Source organism: Notothenia coriiceps, unplaced genomic scaffold, assembly GCF_000735185.1.
Source record: "Notothenia coriiceps isolate Sejong01 unplaced genomic scaffold, NC01 NC01_scaffold00034471, whole genome shotgun sequence".
In the NCBI taxonomy this organism is placed as follows: Eukaryota; Metazoa; Chordata; class Actinopteri; order Perciformes; family Nototheniidae; genus Notothenia; species Notothenia coriiceps.
The window spans coordinates 3085-23191 of NW_011367172.1; the positions used below are offsets into that span (position 1 = coordinate 3085).

Sequence of the window (20107 nt, forward strand, 5' to 3'; positions counted from 1 at the left end):
ACAAAAAAAACATTTTCACACCTCCCAGTCATCGAGACGCAGAGTTTCCAGGTAATGCACTCACTACTCACTCGCACCCTAAAGACAAAAAAGACCGACATTAAATGTGTCATCTGTATGAAGACGTTTTTTATCTTTCAAATTGAGGCAATAATCACTGAGCAGTTCATGCGTGCTGCCCTCAATGCAGAAAGGTGATGTTGAGCTTGAAGCCTTGAATTATTTGGTTGTAAAAAAGATAAGGGTATTTGGATCTTTTCTATTTTTATTTATTTAAAAGAGGATTTTTTTTTTTATTCCAGCCCATTTTCAGGTTCATATTTGTATTTTGTGTCTCTACTCTGACATGTCTCCTTGCTTTATTGTTCAAAAAGGTCTTTATTTTTCTCATACTGCCTGCAGCACCTCTTTTCACCCTCTGTCTGAAACCAGAGCCCAGTCTGCTCTGATTGGTTAGCTGGCTCTGTTGTGAGTGGTCAACCGCTTAGAGATGCCCGCCGCTTAGCCTATCACATACAAGGTGTTGGAGCGCTAGCACTATTTCTTAATGCTCTAAATGTTGTTCATTTTTGTAAAACACTATGAATTGCCTTGTGTTGAAAGGAGCTGTATAAATAAACTCTCCTTGCCTACCCAATAGAGCAAGCGTTACATAGTGATGTCATTATGTTACTGAAGTGTACAAAGGCGTCCAATTGAGCAGTTCAGGCAGGGTTGTGGGAGAGAAACTCCAGCTGGAGGGAATTTGGTGATTTTAAACTTTGCTGACCATTTACATGCACTAAAACCTATAACACACAACAAGAAAGGAGAAACACCAAAAAGCCTAATAGGGCCTCTTTAAATGTGTGACCACCTGGTGACCACCCAATGGACTGTAGATGAAAATTCCTTCTAAGCTAAATGTGTAAGGGCCTAGCCAGCATGTTGATGTTTTTGTTATTGTTCCTGTTTTCATTGTTGTTTCTCTCATTTCAGTCTCAGCTTTCCTGCCCTTGATTGAACTCCACCTGCTTCCCTTCCCTAATTAGCCTCACCTGTGCCCCATTATCATCTCTCCCTCTGTCTACTTAGTCTGCATCCACATTCCCTTCAGTGCCAGTTTGTCTTAGTTATTCCTATTGTTCCAGCAGTGTTTTTATTAGTATCTGATTCCACGTGTACCTGACCCAGCTTCGTGTCCTGACCCGGTCCCTGTGTACTCCTCGTCTGTTTTGTTAGCCTTATTGACTGATCTCCCGTGTACCGAACCTTGGATATAAAGACCTTTTTTGTATCCTAATCCTCTGTCTCTGAGTCGTGCTATTGAGACCTCCACTTGTGTTCATTCAGTCTTTACAAAATGCTACATTACAATAAATGGTAACATTTAAGTTTAATATTTTACATGGTCTATTACAAATAAAATAAAAGAGAGGTGTGTTACTTATTACCAAATAAGATAGATAACAGTCAGTAAAACAATGGCATACAGCGTTTCTAATTATGGGGGGGGGGTGTGTGTATGTGTGATTCACAGCTTCTCACCTCCTCTGTATGATGGTCAGTGCTCCGCCTCAACTCTTATTTGAACTAGAATGGAAATCCTCCTCCTCAGTCTGGGGTCTGGAGAAACGTACACAAGTTAAACAACCGCTGAAATGAAATATGTGTCATAAATGTTTAAAACAAAAAGGGAAAATGTATGTTACATTCTTATGAGCATGAGATGCACATTGCTGATTGCTGATGAGTCATTGATCATCAGCTTCACCCTCTGTGGCTTTTTATAATTTGCATGCCTCTCAAACGCACATATTAGCACCGCACGTGGCATTTCCCCTGCTAAAGTCAGACACTGAATTTAAAAAGAATGTCTTACAAAACAAGTGAAAGTATTTCAAATGTACTTCTTAAAAGAAACAAGCGCAGATATTTTTTATTTTACAACACAATAAACCAGTTAACCTACAGAACAAACATTTATTAACTTAATGTATTTAGTTTAGTCCTAATATTTATGTAATTGCTGCAGGGGCCTGGCAGCTGTTTCAGGGATATGTAGACAACAAGTTTACATAAATATTAGGACTAAACTAAATACATTAAGTTAATAAATGTTTGTNTGTGTGTGTGTGTGTGTGTGTGTGTGTGTGTGTGTGTGTGTGTGTGTGTGTCTGTGTCTGTGTCTGTGTGTGTCTCAGAGACAATGTGATCTCCACAGGGGTTATGATAATAGTTTCCAAATGCGGACTAGGAAACAGCATGTTTGCTACACGACAGTTTTCTCGCAGTTAGCGGGTTACACTGTGAAAGTGGATTCATTTTTAGCTAGTTTTCTCCTCATAGTCTTCTGTTAATATATCTCCCTATCTTTAATCTGTTTTATCTTTTCTTTCTGCAGACCAGTGACTTGGATAATGTTCCAGAGGAAGTGGTGGCTCACAGCAGCAGGCAGGAGTTGTCGAGAAAACACAGCGATGATGGTGAGTATCTGTTGCGGTACACCGATTACGTCTGAATTACAGCCATGCAGTGACACAGAGTAAACACACGCTCACCCACCAAGAGAGTCTGAGAAGGTTGCGACATCAAATTGTCCTCCGTTGAACCATTAAATAAGCTTTTCTTTGCTCCTTTTGTTGTGTTTCCTAACTCTGACCCGTCTATAGAGTATCCTGTAGAAAAACATTAGGACCTCTCTTTTTCTTGGTCTGCATTGTGTGTAGCTCTTTATTTAAAAGTGCATGGGTTTTTCAGCTGCACAATAGTCTATGCAGTGAAGGTCAAGGCACTGACCCGTTACAATCTGGAGCGTTCACTGGGTAGGGAAGGAAAGGACGACAAGGTAAATGCTCAAGCCAACCAAGGTAGTACCTACCTGGCCCTTTCCTTTGGAGATTACCACCTGACCCTACTAAAGAATAAATTATGTTCTGAGCCAGGGCCACCTTTGGGCCATGACACTGCTCTGCTTTCTTGAACGTGCTTTATTGCATGGAAAAATAAAACTATAAACTATCTTTAAATAGATCGTTTGAAAATGTATGAACCACAGAAGAAAACACAAGGCAGACACAGTCACAATTTGTCATGATTAAAGTTAATAATATCTTCCATGTTTCTGGTAAGGTTTTAAACTATTCCTAGCATGTATTTTTGGTGTCCAACATATCATCTTTTAGACATTGCAGCCTTTACTAGCATTGTAGAATTCAATCTAACTTCTTGGACTCATTTGATTTAATTTAGTCTTTATTTTTTTATACAGTTTTCACAGTAATCGAGAACGGAAATGAGCATTACCTCCAGCCAGAGAGAAGTCCTGACGACTTGCCGGTAAGAAACACATCAATTTAATCTTTGTACATACTGTATTACAGATTTAATGCACAATACGTATTTAGAGGAATTGCAAGCGAAGCAGTCTGGTCATCACAGTGATTGCTATTCTGGGACTCACAGTCAGTACAGTAATGAGTATTATTGGTGCAGTCTGACAACCTCTGAGAACAGACTTTGTTACTGACCAGTGCCTGAACTCTTCATGGTCACTCTGAGAACTGATACCCAGCCAGTCGGTTCTGCCTCCAATAAGCTCGCTGCTCTTTGCCCCTCGCCTCCATCGTCACTGCTTGATTTCCCAGGACTCTGAGGGAAAACTTCTCTTCCTGCTGTAACAAATCAAACCGGAACTGACAAGAGCACTGGCCTGAACTGATGGAGAGAAGCTTTGAAGTCATGTAACGTCTCAATCTGCAGCTCTGTGTTTCTGGTATTGTTTTCTACACCGTAGATGCAGTGATGATGTTGCACAATTCATGCTGGTGGTGGGAGAAAAAGGTTAAACCTCTCTGAATATCTTGGCACCTCCTGCAGAGTAATCATGAATATTTCATGGGCAGATTTCTAAGCGGCTCTTTTCCTGTCTATCTTTCAAAGTGTTTTGGAGAGGTGCTTTCAGTATCAATGTTCTTTGTGCACTTTTTCTATGTGCAGCAATCTATCATGTTTACTTTTATAGTTTAACATGTTTATCTCTGTTGTCAACAATGGAAAAAGCCACACAGATACTTGGACAAACACAAAAATGAACAAATAACCATATTTGGGAAATAAAACAGTACACATCCAGACACCTATCCTCTCTGCAATACAATATGCCAGCCGTCCATTTTCGGGGAAGAGACTTGAAGTACATCGTGCTGTGTTATCAGACTGGACCGAGCACAGCTGGCAGCCGGCTGTGTGTCCGTCCGCAGACCGCTCCATTAGCTCGGGCTGGAGGACGGACAGATGGAGGCTCTGCAGGGTAATGAGCAGGGGAAAATGCTCAAACTGCCTCTCCGCCAGCGATGAAACCTCCAATTTGAGATGAGAGACTCACACAGGATCCCCATCTGTTCACACTTTCCAGGTTTTGTGTTAAACTACCCAAGATCAATTGACATTCAAATTGCCATGGCTCATTTTTGCGTGGATTCTTTGTTTGGGAAGTTTGCTTGTGTTGTAGGTGGAGCTTTTTCTTTTTATTTGAGGCAACTTTTGTTAATTAAAGTGTAACACGTTTTACCTCCAATAGCTGTTAAGAATGTCACAAGGCTCAGGACCCAAACGCACAACACCAGAAACAGGTCAGGATTAACAAGGTATTTTAATTAAGGTCAAAACACAAAACGCTCACTTGGAGGATCAAAACTCTCAACAAAAACATCTACATGGACTATCAAAAATGATACCAAAAGAGTCTATCAAAAACATACTTAACACGATCAAGGAATGACTGGCAGGCTTGACGAGACAAGACGAACTGGCACAGGACAAAGGGAGACGCAGACTATACACACTAGGTAAGGGGACACAGGTGGCAACAATTAAGGGAGGGGCTGACAATCACACTGGAGGGAAAAACACACAAGGGCAGGAATGCTCTGAAACGAGAGGGAAAGGTTACTACAAAATAAAACAGGAAATCACAAGACAAAGCAAAAGACAAAAGGACTGAACTAAATAAATTAACTTTACACAAATGTCTAGACACCACAATAGCCAAACGTATCTTACCTATCTTTATCCTTAAAGCTGCGCATATCGATATTTTTATAAAACAATGGATCAAATAAACATCTGTAGCAACTAGTAAGTACATCATGGAGCATTTAGGTGCTATACTGTATAGCAGTGTTTCTCAAACTTATTCATACCAAGGACCACTTAAACAATAAGAAAACACTCGCGGACCACCTAACTCCACAAATATCCAGAAACACATCGTTTTTCTAGAACAGATTACAAATCGCCTTAAAATGGTACAAACAAGTGGCAACATGTGTGATGAAGGTGTTGCGCTGGACTATATGATGCAATCAAAAGTGAAAGTTAAACTCACTCCATTGCGAAAATATTCGCGCGAGAGTGCGGAAAACTTTAATTAATTAATTAATTAATTTCAAATGTGAAATTTTACCAATATACTCACGGACCACTACGGGGCGCTCACGGACAACCAGCGGTCCGCGGGCCACATTTTGAGAAGCACTGCTGTATGGCAACATGTTCGAGCAAAACAGTGCAAGATGGAGAGTAAATGTTGCTGTGTTTGCTAGACATGTAAACAGGCAACTGTTGGCTGACATGTGCAACATAAAAAGTTTATAAGGTGATAATATGTTAAAGTTGTATTCACAGGTTGTTAAACTACAATCAATTGGCTAAAAAACAATCAGTAACCGTGGATCTAAAGAAATTCCTGCTGTTCTTCCATTTCATTGTTTTAATTTTTCCTAAATGCAGCCTTTCTGTCTATAACTCAGTTTCAAAGGAGGCTGTTATTTCAACCTGCTCAACCCGATGCACTGTTCCCGGCTCCCAAAGCATCGAGAGCCTCTCAAGGCCAGTGAGCGGCTCTTATTTAGCTGTAATGGATCGCCACTACTTGACGCTGTTGTTTTCACCCAGAGGCCAAGGAGGCAATTTGCCTTGTGGCTTCAGTTAACTCGACTCATCCATCACACACATTGCCACTCCTCATGGACGATGCTCGAGGAGCCCCAAAAGACCAGGAACACTTCTCCTCATTAAAGACACAGCGCCACAAAGATGGCAAATTCTTCCACTGTCTTTCAAAAACAGCCATTAGTGTATCTTAAAAAGTAATTCTCATTTATTTTGGCTAAGTTTCCCTGTGGAAATTATGCAGTAGCTAGTTATCATTTGGAAGGATTTCAGGGACACAGCACGCCGGATAGGTATTGGTGATGAATCAAGAAGACGCCCACCAGGAGCAGGTGTGAAGAGCACCAGTGTGGCGCCGCGTCTCCCCGCTAATTGTGCTAACACTTCTCTGACAACTTCCTCTCCACCCACAACCCTCTCCTGTTTTAACTTCCTGAGTGTTCATGGAAACGTGATCCTGCTTCGCCCACTCGTGTTGACGGTGGATTAAAGGAACAGATTGCAGAACAACATAAGCGGCTCCCCAGTCTATCAGTGTTCAGTAAACAAGGGCTTCTCCTGCCTATGTGAATGCCAAAATACTATTTTAAGAAGCGAGTAAAGTGACAATAGAAAATATGCTGTTGCGTTGTATTTTTGTGACTATGAGCTTTGTTTAACTTGTCAGCTATGTTTTCCTTTTTCCTCAGACTTCTTGAGAACCAAATCTGTTTATGTGTTTTTCTGTGTGTGTGTCTGTGTTATTTAGTTGGAGCAGATCCACCTACAACAAGATGTCCTTAAGCTCAACACCTATGTGGCCTTGTTCAGCTTTACTCCCCAAGACAGCCATGACCTGGAGATGAGGTTAGTTTACTAAGTCACTCGCTGTCAGTAGATGAAATATAGCTGATTTACTCTGACATGCTCACAGTGATATTTTTTAAAACATGTTTTGCTCTTCAATATGTCCTTAACTAAGGAGAAAACAAAGTATACAGAAAAGCTGAGACATTTCCTGTGTTATCAAATCATACGTTTGATGAAACCTTCTGAAGGAGAAAGATTAAATCTACCTCCGTTTCATTCATACACACGCGTATATCCTGATGATTCATTAGGCAGGATGTACAACACTACAAGATTAGGCTCCTCATTTCACCTTTAAGCAAACACATCTGTGCAAATTACAAAATATAGATATCATGTAATCTTGTATATATCTTTTTCGATTTTGAATGAACAGTATAACCATATTTTATTATGTGTATGTATGCCATACTGTATACACACTTCATCAATGAAAGAGATCTCTTTCAGATTGATTTATTGACTACTGTTGCCTTTTGTATGTTGAGAAACATAATTGTGGCACACATACTGCCATGTGAGTCGGCAAAACAAACAAAAAACAGTGACATGCAATCGTAGCGTACTGTATGCCTGAGGGCAGTCGTGCAGTGCAAGGACTTGGCACACGATCACAAACACAAAGTACACTGTTGTCTGCTGCATGTCAATATTCATCAGTCTTTTCATGCCAGGACATTCAATGTTCTGTATATTAGTGTGTCTGTGTTTCTTCCCTGTATCTTATATAATCACTCCATTGAGAGCAATAGGAGTACAAAAACACAAGAATAGATTCAGAAAATAAACTGATTAGCTTCCTTTCTGAAGGTAAGGATCCTCAAAGATTTCTTTCTCTGGAGTGGCCTCATTAATAAAACATGTGTTTTTGCCATGAGGGTCTATTAATATCAGTCAATCTCATGTCTTCATGGATTTATCCTGAGTGTCTTTTGAAATGTCATTTTTATTATATTATACACCAAGAAGTTCATCCAGATTTCTCCCAGAACTGTAGTAGTCAAAACCAATACTATTAGTTGAAATCAGTCCTATTCCATACCAAGGTAGAAAACAGAAAAACAAATATATGATTTGAAAAAAATGCTTTGGTAATTTAATTTTTGTAGTATAAGCTGTGTTACATTGCTGTGAAAACATATATTTTAAACATCTTTATTTACAGTATGATCTACTTTACCATGACTTGTTCATGACATACTACACTATCACTTGTTTTTACATCATAATCTTTTCCTCAATTCTCAATAAAAATATTGTATCATATATTTACATTTTAAATGTTTGCATTTTTATTGATTGCAGTAACACGTTAAATAAAAACAACTAGGGTCAAATCAAACCCATATCAATGTTACAGGGCTGACACATAGTAAAACATTAACATTCACACCTAAGGACAATTTCACATCACCAATTAATGTTTTTTTTGCATAATCATTATATAGCGGGAGTAAACCGGAGTTCCAGAGAAAACCCATATCAATGTTACAGGGCTGACACATACTAAAACATTAACAATCACACCTAAGGGCAATCTCACATCACCAATTAATGTTTTTTTTGCATAATCATTATATAGCGGGAGTAAACCGGAGTTCCGGAGAAAACCCTGGTTACACAGGCTGAAGTATTTGAAGGTCCTTTGGTCATCCTGCATGCTTGGTGGTTGTTTCTGAAGACTGCTGATTTTATGTGACCCCAATATCAGTCTCACCATTCTCGGATGGCTCGCTGAGAGGATCACACATTGCATCTGAAAGATCCCGGGTGCAGATGTCCATCATTTTAAAGGCCTCTGATGCATGAGGGTTAGAATACATGTTATCTTCTCGGTGAACCATTGTTACAAAGCCGTGTTCTAGGGCTTGTCCGGGCGTAATCCTAGTCTGTCCATCCAGATTGAGCAACCCATTTAAGAGGTCTGAGAATGCCATCTTGTCTTCACGCATAACCTCTGACAATGTAATCTTGTCTTCAGACGTATCATAGTCATGTTCCTCTGGCTTCTCCATTACTGCACCTGTCAAATCTTTAACATCATCAAAATACCAACTTGGACATTCTGGCTGGACTCCAGACACCATCTTGTACTGAGATGGCGTCATTAGCTCCCATCCTGGAGTCAAGCCGTTTCCCTTGATAAAATACTGCAAAGTGTTTATCCCAGCATCTAGCAGGTGTTTTTTTGGCTGACCAAGGAGCTGGCAAATAGCTCTCATCTGGTCGTATGTAGATTTTGGAGGGAAAAAGTTGGTATTAAAATACAATGAACCCAGGAGACATCCCAGTGACCACATGTCGATGGCTTCAGTTATAGGGAGACCCAAGGTCACCTCTGGAGCTCTATAAGAAATAGGTTGCATTTCCATACCAACCTCTGCTACGGAAGCTGGGAGGGCCAAACCGAAGTCAATTAATTTAATCCTGAAGGGCTCAGACTTGTGGTTTACAAGCATGACATTGTCCGGTTTCAGGTCCGTATGAATAATGCCAATTCCCTTCAGGGCTTCAAAAGCTACAAGTAGCTGTTGTGTGACAGGGCGGATTTCGTTCAGGGAAAATGGTTCCTGCATTTGCGAATAAAGATCCCAAATGCTCATGTCCAGCATTTCAAAGGCTAGGCAATACTTGTCATGGAACATGAAATTATCCATGTATCTCACTAAGTTATTCTTATCTGGGTCAAGACCCTTGATTCTTTGAAGCATTCTCACTTCATCATTTGCATCTCTTCCGTCTTCGAGGATCTTGATTGCCGTTGTTTCAGATGTTTTCAAATTAACACACTTGGCAACTTTTCCAAAACACCCTTCTCCTACAAAGTCCAATAAAATGAAGCGTGTGGAACTACTGTAAAGTATTGTGGGATTTTTTGCCTGAAGTGGTGCGGGTGCTGACTCGTTGTTTTGGGGTTCAGGATTGCAGGGGTCTGCCTGAGAGGTTGTGTCATTGGTAGGTCTCTCAGTGTTTGAATTGGCAGCACATCGGGAACTCTCAGGGGGTGAGTCACCGTCAGTTGCCTTCATGTCAGTTTCAGGGTCGCTGAGAGGATCACACATTGCATCTGAAAGGTCCAGGGTGCAGATGTCCATCATCTCAAAGGCTTCTGATGCATGAGGGTTGGAATACATGTTATCTTCTAGGTGAACCATTGTTACAAAGCTGTGTTCTAGGGCTTGTCCGGGCGTAATCCTAGTCTGACCATCCAGATTGAACAACGCATTTAAGAGGTCTGAGAATGCCATCTTGTCTTCACGCATAACCTCTGACAATGTAATATTTTCTTCAGATGTATCATAGTCATGTTCCTCTGGCTTCTCCATTACTGCACCTGTCAAATCTTTAACATCATCAAAATACAAACTTGGATATTCTGGCTCAACATCAGACACCATCTTGTACTGAGATGGCGTCATTAGCTCCCATCCTGGAGTCAAGCCCCTTCCCTTGATAAAATACTGCCATGTGTTTATCCCAGCATCTAGCAGGTGTTTTTTTGGCTGTCCAAGGAGCTGGCAAATAGCTCTCATCTGGTCGTATGTAGATGCTCCAGGGAAAAACCAGATTCCAAAATACATTGTTGCCAGGAGACATCCCAGTGACCACATATCAATGGCTTCAGTTATAGGGAGACCCAAGGTCACCTCTGGAGCTCTGAAAGGAATAAGTTGCAATTCCATACCAACCTCTGCTACGGAAGCTGGGAGGGCCAAACCGAAGTCAATTAATTTAATCCTGAAGGGCTCAGACTTGTGGTTAACAAGCATGACATTGTCCGGTTTCAGGTCCGTATGAATAATGCCAATTCCCTTCAGGGCTTCAAGAGCTACAAGTAGTTGTTGTGTGACAGGGCGGATTTCGTTCAGGGTAAATGTTTCCTGCTTCTGCTTATAAAGGTCCCAAATGCTCATGTCCAGCATTTCAAAGGCTAAGCAATACTTGTCTTGGTAATGGAAATCATCCAGGAATCTCACTAAGTTATTCTTATCTGGGTCAAGTCCCTTGATGTTTTTAAGCATTCTCAATTCATTGTTGTCATCTCCTCCATCTTTTAGGATCTTGATTGCCGTAGTTTCAGATGTTTTCAAATTAACACACATGGCAACTTTTCCAAAACACCCTTCTCCTACAAAGTCCAATAAGATGTAGTGTGTGGAACTACTGTGGAGTATTGTGGGATCAGGCCCATCCTTATCTGATTTTGAGCTTCTCATTTTTCCTGTAAAATGTCCCAGCAGAGCAGATTTAAAGTTGGACAGTCTTCTTCCTGAGGTTATAACAATATGAAAGTGTCTGAATCCCTGAGTTCTTACTAAGGTTTGATGATGTCCTCTTCAAAGTGAATGATGACATCATACAGTTCCATAATCGAGCCACAAGTTGATGATTTCATCGTAAGGATGTCAGCATGCTTTGCTGACGTCATCATTCTAAATTCTAAATCAAAATCTTTCACTTGTTTTTGCTCCAAGCTTTTTGTTTTGCCATTCATCTCTTTCACTGTGATGTTATCAATGACTAATTCTGATCTGTTTGTTCGACTTCCTATGGCACTAGCAACTTATTAACCCATTAGCTTCATGACAGTCCATACTCTAACGTTATGACAAACTATACTGAATTTCATGTTATGCCTATGACATTCTTTACTATGAAATTGTTATTGTGACATACAATGACAATTTGTATGACATAATATTACTTGTTACACTATATGGCTTTGTATATAAGATACTATGATGTGGTGTTTATTTTTATGAAATACTATACTATGAGGTTTTTTATAACAAACTATGCCCTTTTATGCCTTTGTACTTTAGTATGAAGTTTGCCATATGCTCTGACATTTTTAATGACATACTGATATACTCTATGGTTCGTCATATTATGGTATGTCATGAAAGAAACCTTATCAAAATGAAAAAACATATGTAAAGGAAGGTTTCACAACCTGCGATGCACGTCCACTGTCTAATGTTGCAGATCAGCCTTACATCTCTCTCTCTCTCTCGTCACAACAAATAAACACAAGATATGTATATTTGGAAAATCGTTACACCGCACGAACAATATTTTGTCTTGTACAGGGACTTAATTTATTCCATTATAGTACTTATACACATACTAGTGCGTATTTGAATTCATACTAGTGCAATATTTACATTCATATTAATGCAAGTAAGTACTCAAGTAAGCACAATTACATTTATTCATTAATTCCACTAAGATTCATACAGAAGAACCCATGTGTGTGCAATGACAATAAAGGCTTTCAGTTTTCTTCAAAAATGATGACATTTGTAATGGCCAAAATGTATAATTTAACACGTATATTGGAGAGAAAACAACACAAATTGCTTTTCAGACACAACCAATGAAAAGGATAGACCTTTAAAATAAAAATGTTGAATTTCAGCCACTGACCTGCATGTAATATCTCCCGACTATAACACACCTGATTCAAATTACCTGCTCGTTATCAAGCAGCTGAAGCTTGTCAAGGTGTTTAATAACGAGCAGATCATTCATATCAGGTTTGCTTCATGATCACAGTTTGTATCCACTTTACAAGTATAAAATAATGGTAAAATACAGCTGGCAAAATGGCTGCAAACCTAACTGGCACATCACTGGCAGTTACATAAAAAAAAAAAAAGAAAGACTCACAAGTTATATACATGCTAATTTCAACTATTTAGTGGTCTGGTGTCCAGAGAAATATTATATACACTTTGTTTGTAGCATGAACTTGGGAAACGTTGATGTGTGTTCCAACATTTAACCACGTTTAACTGCTGAAAACACCATTAGGAGCGTTTATAACAGCAGACATTATAACTTGTGACAGTAGGAAAAGCACAGGTGTTAGGAACAATACTGACAATGCCCCTGCTTTGTTCATGTCGCAGTGAAAGTTGAGTCAAAGCAGCTAAGTTCAGCCTTCAATTGCATTATTCACAGTTGTGCATTTTTCTACTGTGACAAGTCCAAATGTCTGCTGTGAAAAAGGCCTATTTAAAAGTCACATTGGGTGTTTTGGCTTGGCAGTTAATTGAAAACACCTGATCATTGTCAGTGAAGTGTTTTAAGCTGTTGAAAGCTCTGCAGCTGCAGTTCTCCATCCTCCGTGATTCAGTCGGATTACTCTGAATGACAATAACATCAAATCATAAATGTGAAAGGAGTCGCTCATAGTGACAAACCTACACAGAATTATAAGCTGGATCTGCAGCTGCTCTTGGCTTTACAGAGCTTTATAGTGACTTTTTAACTTATTGTTTAACTCTCCGCTCCTCAATTTAACTTTGTTTCCACTGTACTGCACGTTTTTGCACTAACAATCATTATGTGAACATAAACATGACTCCAAAATAAATTAAAATGTTGCTCTGAAACTGCGGGATGTGTAAATTAAAAACCTTGCTAACAATTTAGTCGTAACTTGTTTCCATTGCCCACGAGTGGCTAAAGAACTGTTGATGCAGGTTTAAAGTAGAAACAGCTGAATACCGGTATGTGGCGTCCGTCTAATGATCTCGAATACAATCTGAAACACAGGCTCCAGATTGTATCTCATTTCCTAACCATGATTGATAGGGCCTCGTCAGTGACATACTTTGTAAAGACCCTCAGGAAGAGAGCATTTATCATGAGCAGTCCTTCAGTCTAAAGTATCCATTTGCTCTTGATCCCCACAGGTATTCTGTTAGGATTCAAGAGGTGCACTTGTTCTCTCTCACACACGTTGAGAAAATACTTGATTTAAAATTAATTGGAAATAAAATGATCTTGCACTCCCTGTCCCCCATTGGCAAGCTTTGTTTTAAATGTATTCTCTTATGAGAGCCTATTTCTCCTCTGGGTTTAGCTGCAGACAGTAATCAATAAATCAAAGTTAAAATGGAGGAAAAAGTGGAATATTTAATCAGAAGATTCAGTTTTCATTTTAAGTGAGAAAATGAGGTTTGTGACTATTTTCAGTTGGCCCCACATGCTCTGATTACATGATTACCTTCCACTGTGTGGTGATTGTAATCATGCACATTTATACATTGATAGAATACAGAATTAGATAACCCACTCCTCAGTCTTTATGTTATTTAAAGGACAATGATCTCAGCAAACCTTTATTTTAAGTGGTTTTGAAGCACAGCACTCAAAAGAGATGCTCACAAGGTACATTTCCTGTTATTCTTTAAGAAACAACAGGTGTACTTTGTTTTCACCCTAGAAGGTTTTATGACACAGGCTGCTATGCTGTTTCTCACCTGCAATAAACTGTGTTTTTCTGAGTCATGGCGAGCATTACAGAGCACAGCTAGTGTTGTAACTGAACCACAAGGAGAAGAAAATGGGGAAATTACGTTTGGCTCAACTGTGCTGGCCCTTTTGATTTTTATTGATCAAATTTAGCCAACGGCTTGGAACATATGTTTGTAATTATGGCACATGCGGTAAATGATTAATGTGTTTACTGGACAAAGAACAATTACTTACAGCAAACTGGATCTAAGTTGCATCTGGAAAAAACCCACAAACACCTTCATCTGCTTGACTATACAAGAGGGCCAGAGTCAGAGAGATCAAGTAAAGAGGTGCAGCTTCTCTCATTGTTGACAGATACAATAACTTGTAGGTGCTATCTGATTCACCCTGTTGCACTGTACAGCAGATATGAAGTGTGTCATGACAACAGTGGAAGATTCACTTCTAAACAATCACAAAACTTATTATACAAAGAGTCAACAATTTCTCATAGAAATAAAATAGAACGGGATTCTCCTTTCTAGCCAATTCACTTTTATACTGTTAGCTAAATGACTACTGATGTGGTTATTATTACTTACTTTGTAAAGGGGATTTCTGTCACTATACATAGATTCATCAAACCATGAAGATAAGAGGAGGAAAACGTTCCCTTTTTCAGTATCTTTGTCTTTTGTGCTCTATATTGCAGCGCAGGAGACAGAATCTTAGTGGCTGACGACTCGAATGATGACTGGTGGAAGGTAGGTTCAAAACCAACTCATAACACCATTATGAATAGTGACAAGTCATGTTAAACATTTTCTTTGTTTATATTATAATTAACCTTCAAAGATTAATAGTTACAAGATAACAGAGGCAGTTTGGAACGGTTTACATGAAATGTGGATTTTCCACAAAGCACCAAAATGCCCAAATAAGAAGTGGAGCTCTAAATTATAGGAGCGAGGCAACAGGCGAGACACAACTGCACGACAGATACATTGGGTAGACAAAAGGGTGAAAACGTGACTGTACAGAGGCAGCCTGCTACCACCAGACCATGAAGAAACTCATCACGCATTTTAACTCTGCTGCTGTTTTCTACCGGCTGTAGATAAACAGAGACATCTGGTCAGTTTGATATGGATACTGTTGTTTCACATGCACAGTACAATGTTTAGGTACTGAAGGTGAGCGTAGCGTAACCTCTTTATATCTATGAACCAGGTGCATAGGTAGAAAGTTATGTACTGTACTGTGTTTTAAGTATTTTATCAAACCATTGGTTTATTTTCCATATATTTCTTCAGGGGGTTATTGAGGACAGGATCGGTTACTTCCCGGCGGCCTATGTTCATCAGACTGGGATTGAGGACCAAGTGTTCAGGTGTAACAGGACGTTCATCGGCTGTAAGGAACAAGGACAGATCACCTTAAAGGAGGGACAGGTACTGTACACACCTACTGTATAAACCTTATGATGATGATGATGATGATGAGTATAGGCTGATTATCGACATGTTAAGTGTAAAGTCTTAACATAAATACAGGCTGTAGGATGTCCCTTCTAAAATAGTGTTTATTTATATCCTTCATTATCCTGCCCTGTAATTATGGCCTGTTTATCTTCTGCATCTGCAACTCTCCGTGTTATATTTATTCTATTTTCTTGTTCTGGGTTTTGACATATTAGTAGATAGTGCTTCACGACAGCAAAATAAAACAAAATGAAAGAATGATAGTAAAAATATGATAATTATAAATAAACATCTTGCAAAAGGAATGCACAAAAATAAGATAATAAATGAATAGCATTGATTATAAGCCAAACACAAATGTTTTATTATGTGGAGGTACATTCTTAAAACTGCCAGATAAATACCCATCAATCAAACGTATAACAGGCTAGATAGCTCAGTTTATATGTATTTTTTTGGGGGAAAAACCCATTTACAAACTGTAACAGTGGGATTGTTGTTAAGGTCAATTGCCTGCCTTTAGAGCCACAATAACACAAAACACATTATTAATGAATGAAACATCAGCAGTCTTGATCACATGAACGTCCTTGTCATTATGGGTTAGGGGAGCAATGACCTTCAAGGTGAATATTTAAACTTTCACATTCTACCTGGGTGTAATTCATGATCACAATCTTGCCATTAGAGCTCATCAGATTTACATCATCCAGCAGCTCTTTAGCCATCTTATTACCCTCCTGCAGCCCCCACGTTGCCCCTTACTCTTCCCTCGCATTCACCTATAACCTGAAAAGCTTGACTGGAGTTTGCTGAAAGGATCCTTCGTCGAAGTAACCATTAGATTATCATTTTGGTATAATGGCTCTACTTAGGTCATGCCCCTTTTTTCCCACAATGCTTTCCAGGACATGTTGGGATTTTAAGAAAAGAACCCCCAGTGGAGATGAAACCGCCGATTAAACGAGTAGAGTCTGTGACCCGCTGCCTTTCTTTTCCGTTGACACAAAACCCAGGGGAAGGTTTTGGAGCGTACTAAAAGCCACTATGCAGATACAATGTGTTCTAATCTATCAAGAGGGTCATTCAGGGCATCTAATAATCATAGCAATATTATAAACAACCACAACTACATCATCATCATCATCATCATCATCATCATCATCTTTAAAAATAGGTTGCGTTTGTAAATTGTCCCTTTGAGCTGGACCATACATCATACAGATTGAGTGATATGAGACATAAAAACAGAGATGAGAGAAACAAAGATAAAATGAAAATTAAAGTTTTGTTGATTATGTTTAGACTAGACGACATGTGGGCGCTTTATGGTTCATACATACAAATCTTTATTGACTATTAGATTTGCAAAAGACCATAACGCATGTAGTTGTAGAAGAGTTCAACATGAAAACTGACAGGTTATCAAAGTTGATGCATGCCTAACCTAAAACATGAGAAACAGCCTAGGAGCCAAAAAAGACAACAGGGCTATCTGTACACTTTTTGCCATAATATGTATTTCTAGTCTTGCCCCAGTGTGTTTTTATTTAGTATGAACTTGGCACTTCCACTTTAAAGTCTATATCGACCTCATGTCAGTATCAGATATTGTGTCCTTCCATCTGTTACTAACATTAATCAAATGTTTTATTGTATGTTTGACTGCACTGGTTATTTTCAATTTCTATTAAAGTACATTTTCATTATTTGCCTCAGATCTGTGTGAGCAGTGAGGGCGAACACAGCGGCTTCATCAGAGTGGCGAGTGGAAAGAAGAGAGGCTTCGTGCCCTGCGATGTTCTGGAAATCATATGAGACAAGCACTCAGAGACAGAAAGAGAGAGACTGAGACAACCAAGAGGAGGAGGAAACTAAAACTGCAAAATGGCTCAGAGAAACCAGGGAGAGACTTTGCCTCGTCAGAAGTGTTGATGTTAAAGTGATACTGGTTTTGTGAATGAAGACTCTGCTTTGTTGTGGGTCCGAGTCTCCGTACCTTCTTCCCTCTAACACAGAGCTAGATGCTAAAGTAGACATTATAGTGTGTTTGCTAAACAGAAGCCCTCTGTTTCACTGGATTTGATTTAATTTATAAAGCTGATCGAAGTGTTTCTGTTCCCCTTAGTTTGATTTTGCCACAAACTGTTTGTTTTTAAAAATGGAAACTCCCGTCTGCTTTTCAAAGAAAAGGAAACAAACACAAAGCACATCCAATGGCATTCCTCTTACAAATAGTTTAGTTGACATGCTTTGACATCATGTTGCCGGCAAAGGTTTAGCTTTTAATCCAAGGATTTGAAGTTTGTAATAAATGGGTGATTATTTTGGATGACAAAATGCCAGATCTCAGAAGGCAATGGAAGATTGTATCACAGTAAACCTACTTTCTACTTAAAATATTTAAAGGTGGGGTAGGTAAGTTTGAGAAACCGGCTCGAGATACACTTTTTGTTATGGAATGCTCTTAACATCCCGATAGTGGCAGATTTTTTTTTTTTGTTCCGGCTGTGTATTTTCAAATTCTAGCGCACTCGAGCTGGTTTCTCCAAAATTACCTTCCCCACCTTTAAGTAGGAACTTTTTTTTTAAACTTGCCATAACTTCCAAACTACAGTGACAGTCCTAAGGTAGAAGGTCATTCACAACTAAGAGATTTGAGGGAGTATTTTCAGAGGAATTTGTCAAAATCAAAGACTTCAGAAATGCTCAGTGGTCTTTTCAAAATATCGCCCTCATATTCCCCAGATTTCAAATCTGACTCATTGCACTTCCTGAATTACTCAATGGTGACGGTAATATGCATTTTTCTTTATCGTTAAAATCAGAACCCTTATTTAAAATCTGTTTTCCACTAGAAAACAAACTTGTTATTTACGAATGTTTACCTTTTAAATTGTTTCCATGCTTTGGGATCCATTTGACTGATCTTTTAAGGTTTGTCTTTAATTAAATTATTTCTCTTTTTGGTGATTCTGAGAGGTTTTACATCATAGTAGATATAGTATATCTCTTAAAGGTTGTTCTGCACTAAAACGTGGCTTTATTGAATGTCCTGTAAATACTGTACATACCAAATAAAAAAATATTCTTTATCACAACAAACCAAAAGTGGATTCTGATAATGTTGTGGTGTCTTACATGTATGACTTCTTTCTGTACTCAAGAGTTATTACATTGAATTCCCTATAAAAACATAAGCCTAATATTTGACATATTTAAAAAATGTCCGTCATGCTTCAAATATCTCTCTTGTCCATGAATAAGAATCGGTAAAAGGCTAATTTGCTCAAGTGGGCCCAAAGAAATTATGCAACATGCAAATATGTATTTTATGATGTGATCTTTGTCAGTGAAAACAACTGGATTGTGACTCAGTTATTCACAGAGTGCAAAGAACCAAATTCATTTTCACAGCGCGAGAAGCAGTAAACTAGATGATTAAAAATCTTTTAATTTTAATTAATAACTTTCCTGCCAACATTGATGAAAAGTCAACCGTGTGAGTCGCAGTAATGTGTTTTATATTTTTCTATATTTGTATTGGTTAAAGGTGGGGTAGGTAAGTTTGAGAAACCGGCTCGACAGAGCCGGCCCGACCCATTAAGCGACATAAGCGGCCGCTTAGGGCCCCGCAGCCACTAGGGGGCCCGCTAGCAAAAATAAATAAATAATATTCTCAGTACACCGTTGCCGTGATAAGTAGCCTATGTTTAATTAATTTAGTTAATATGCCTAGATTGCCTACTCTCAAAGTCATGTATTATATTATTGAGTCAATCAATATATTCACCGTGCTTTACCTGAACTTCATCATGACACTAGAGAGGACGACAGGATTGTAATTTCCCGTGTTCAGTGAATGCAACAGAGGCAAGACACCAGATCAACCAGAGAGTTGAATGGAAATAAACATCTGTCTTATTGTCTGACAGGTACCTATCCTGTGAGCTGTGACAATGTTTAAAATAAACTGTCAGTCGGACTCAGAGTTTTTGAAGATGGACATAAGAACATATTTTCTTAAAAAAGACGACAATTCTCAAGTGGTGGCTCAAACAACAACCCCAGAGCCACCACTTGAGCCAGGTAAACAAGGTATGTAAATGTCAGTAAACTTCCAAGATATGCGAACATGTAAGCAAAGCATAAATTACAGCTACGTTGACGTTACTTTGAATCGCGGGGGTAAGCTAAACCGTTAGCAAGTAGCTATAGCTAGCCAGATATATTAAATAAACACTTTGTCATACAATCTAAATGTAATATTTTTTAGAGTTACCTGGTGATTTCAAAGAAAGCTCTCTGGAAAATGTTGACTTACTGTTCGACATGAAGCTAGAAGCTACCTTGCAGTACACAGTTGATCCTGAGTCCTGTCCAGCGGCGCAGGATTAATTTCAGAAGTGGGGGGGCCAAAAAGTGCGTGTGTATGTGACATACTTGCCGACCCTCCCGATTTTCACGGGAGACTCCCGTTTTCCTCCCGGGGTCATATTTATCTCGCATTTCTCCTGATTTCTGACTAAATCTGATTTGTTTCATTCTAACATAACGCACCAAATGTTACTGTTTCCACTCGGACTTTAATACAG

The 20107-nt window shown here is 39.0% G+C and overlaps 1 protein-coding gene across 1 annotated transcript; it reads left to right on the forward strand.

Annotated features, from left to right (window-relative positions):
- The first annotated feature begins 2338 nt into the window (after nucleotides 1-2338).
- LOC104962194 (SH3 and cysteine-rich domain-containing protein-like) lies at nucleotides 2339-17976 on the forward strand. Its single transcript, XM_010790600.1, has 6 exons — nucleotides 2339-2465; nucleotides 3251-3318; nucleotides 6683-6780; nucleotides 14744-14795; nucleotides 15345-15482; nucleotides 17232-17976. Exons 3-6 carry the CDS (start codon nucleotides 6776-6778, stop codon nucleotides 17328-17330), a joined length of 294 nt encoding a protein of 97 aa, XP_010788902.1. The 5' UTR covers nucleotides 2339-2465; nucleotides 3251-3318; nucleotides 6683-6775; the 3' UTR covers nucleotides 17331-17976.
- The last annotated feature ends 2131 nt before the right edge of the window (nucleotides 17977-20107 follow it).

Excerpts from the sequence above, each read along its gene's own strand:
- LOC104962194 (XM_010790600.1), top strand. Across the intron at positions 14,796-15,344 it reads CGAATGATGACTGGTGGAAG|GGGGTTATTGAGGACAGGAT; the intron begins GTAGGTTCAAAA and ends ATATTTCTTCAG. Across the intron at positions 15,483-17,231 it reads TCACCTTAAAGGAGGGACAG|ATCTGTGTGAGCAGTGAGGG; the intron begins GTACTGTACACA and ends TATTTGCCTCAG.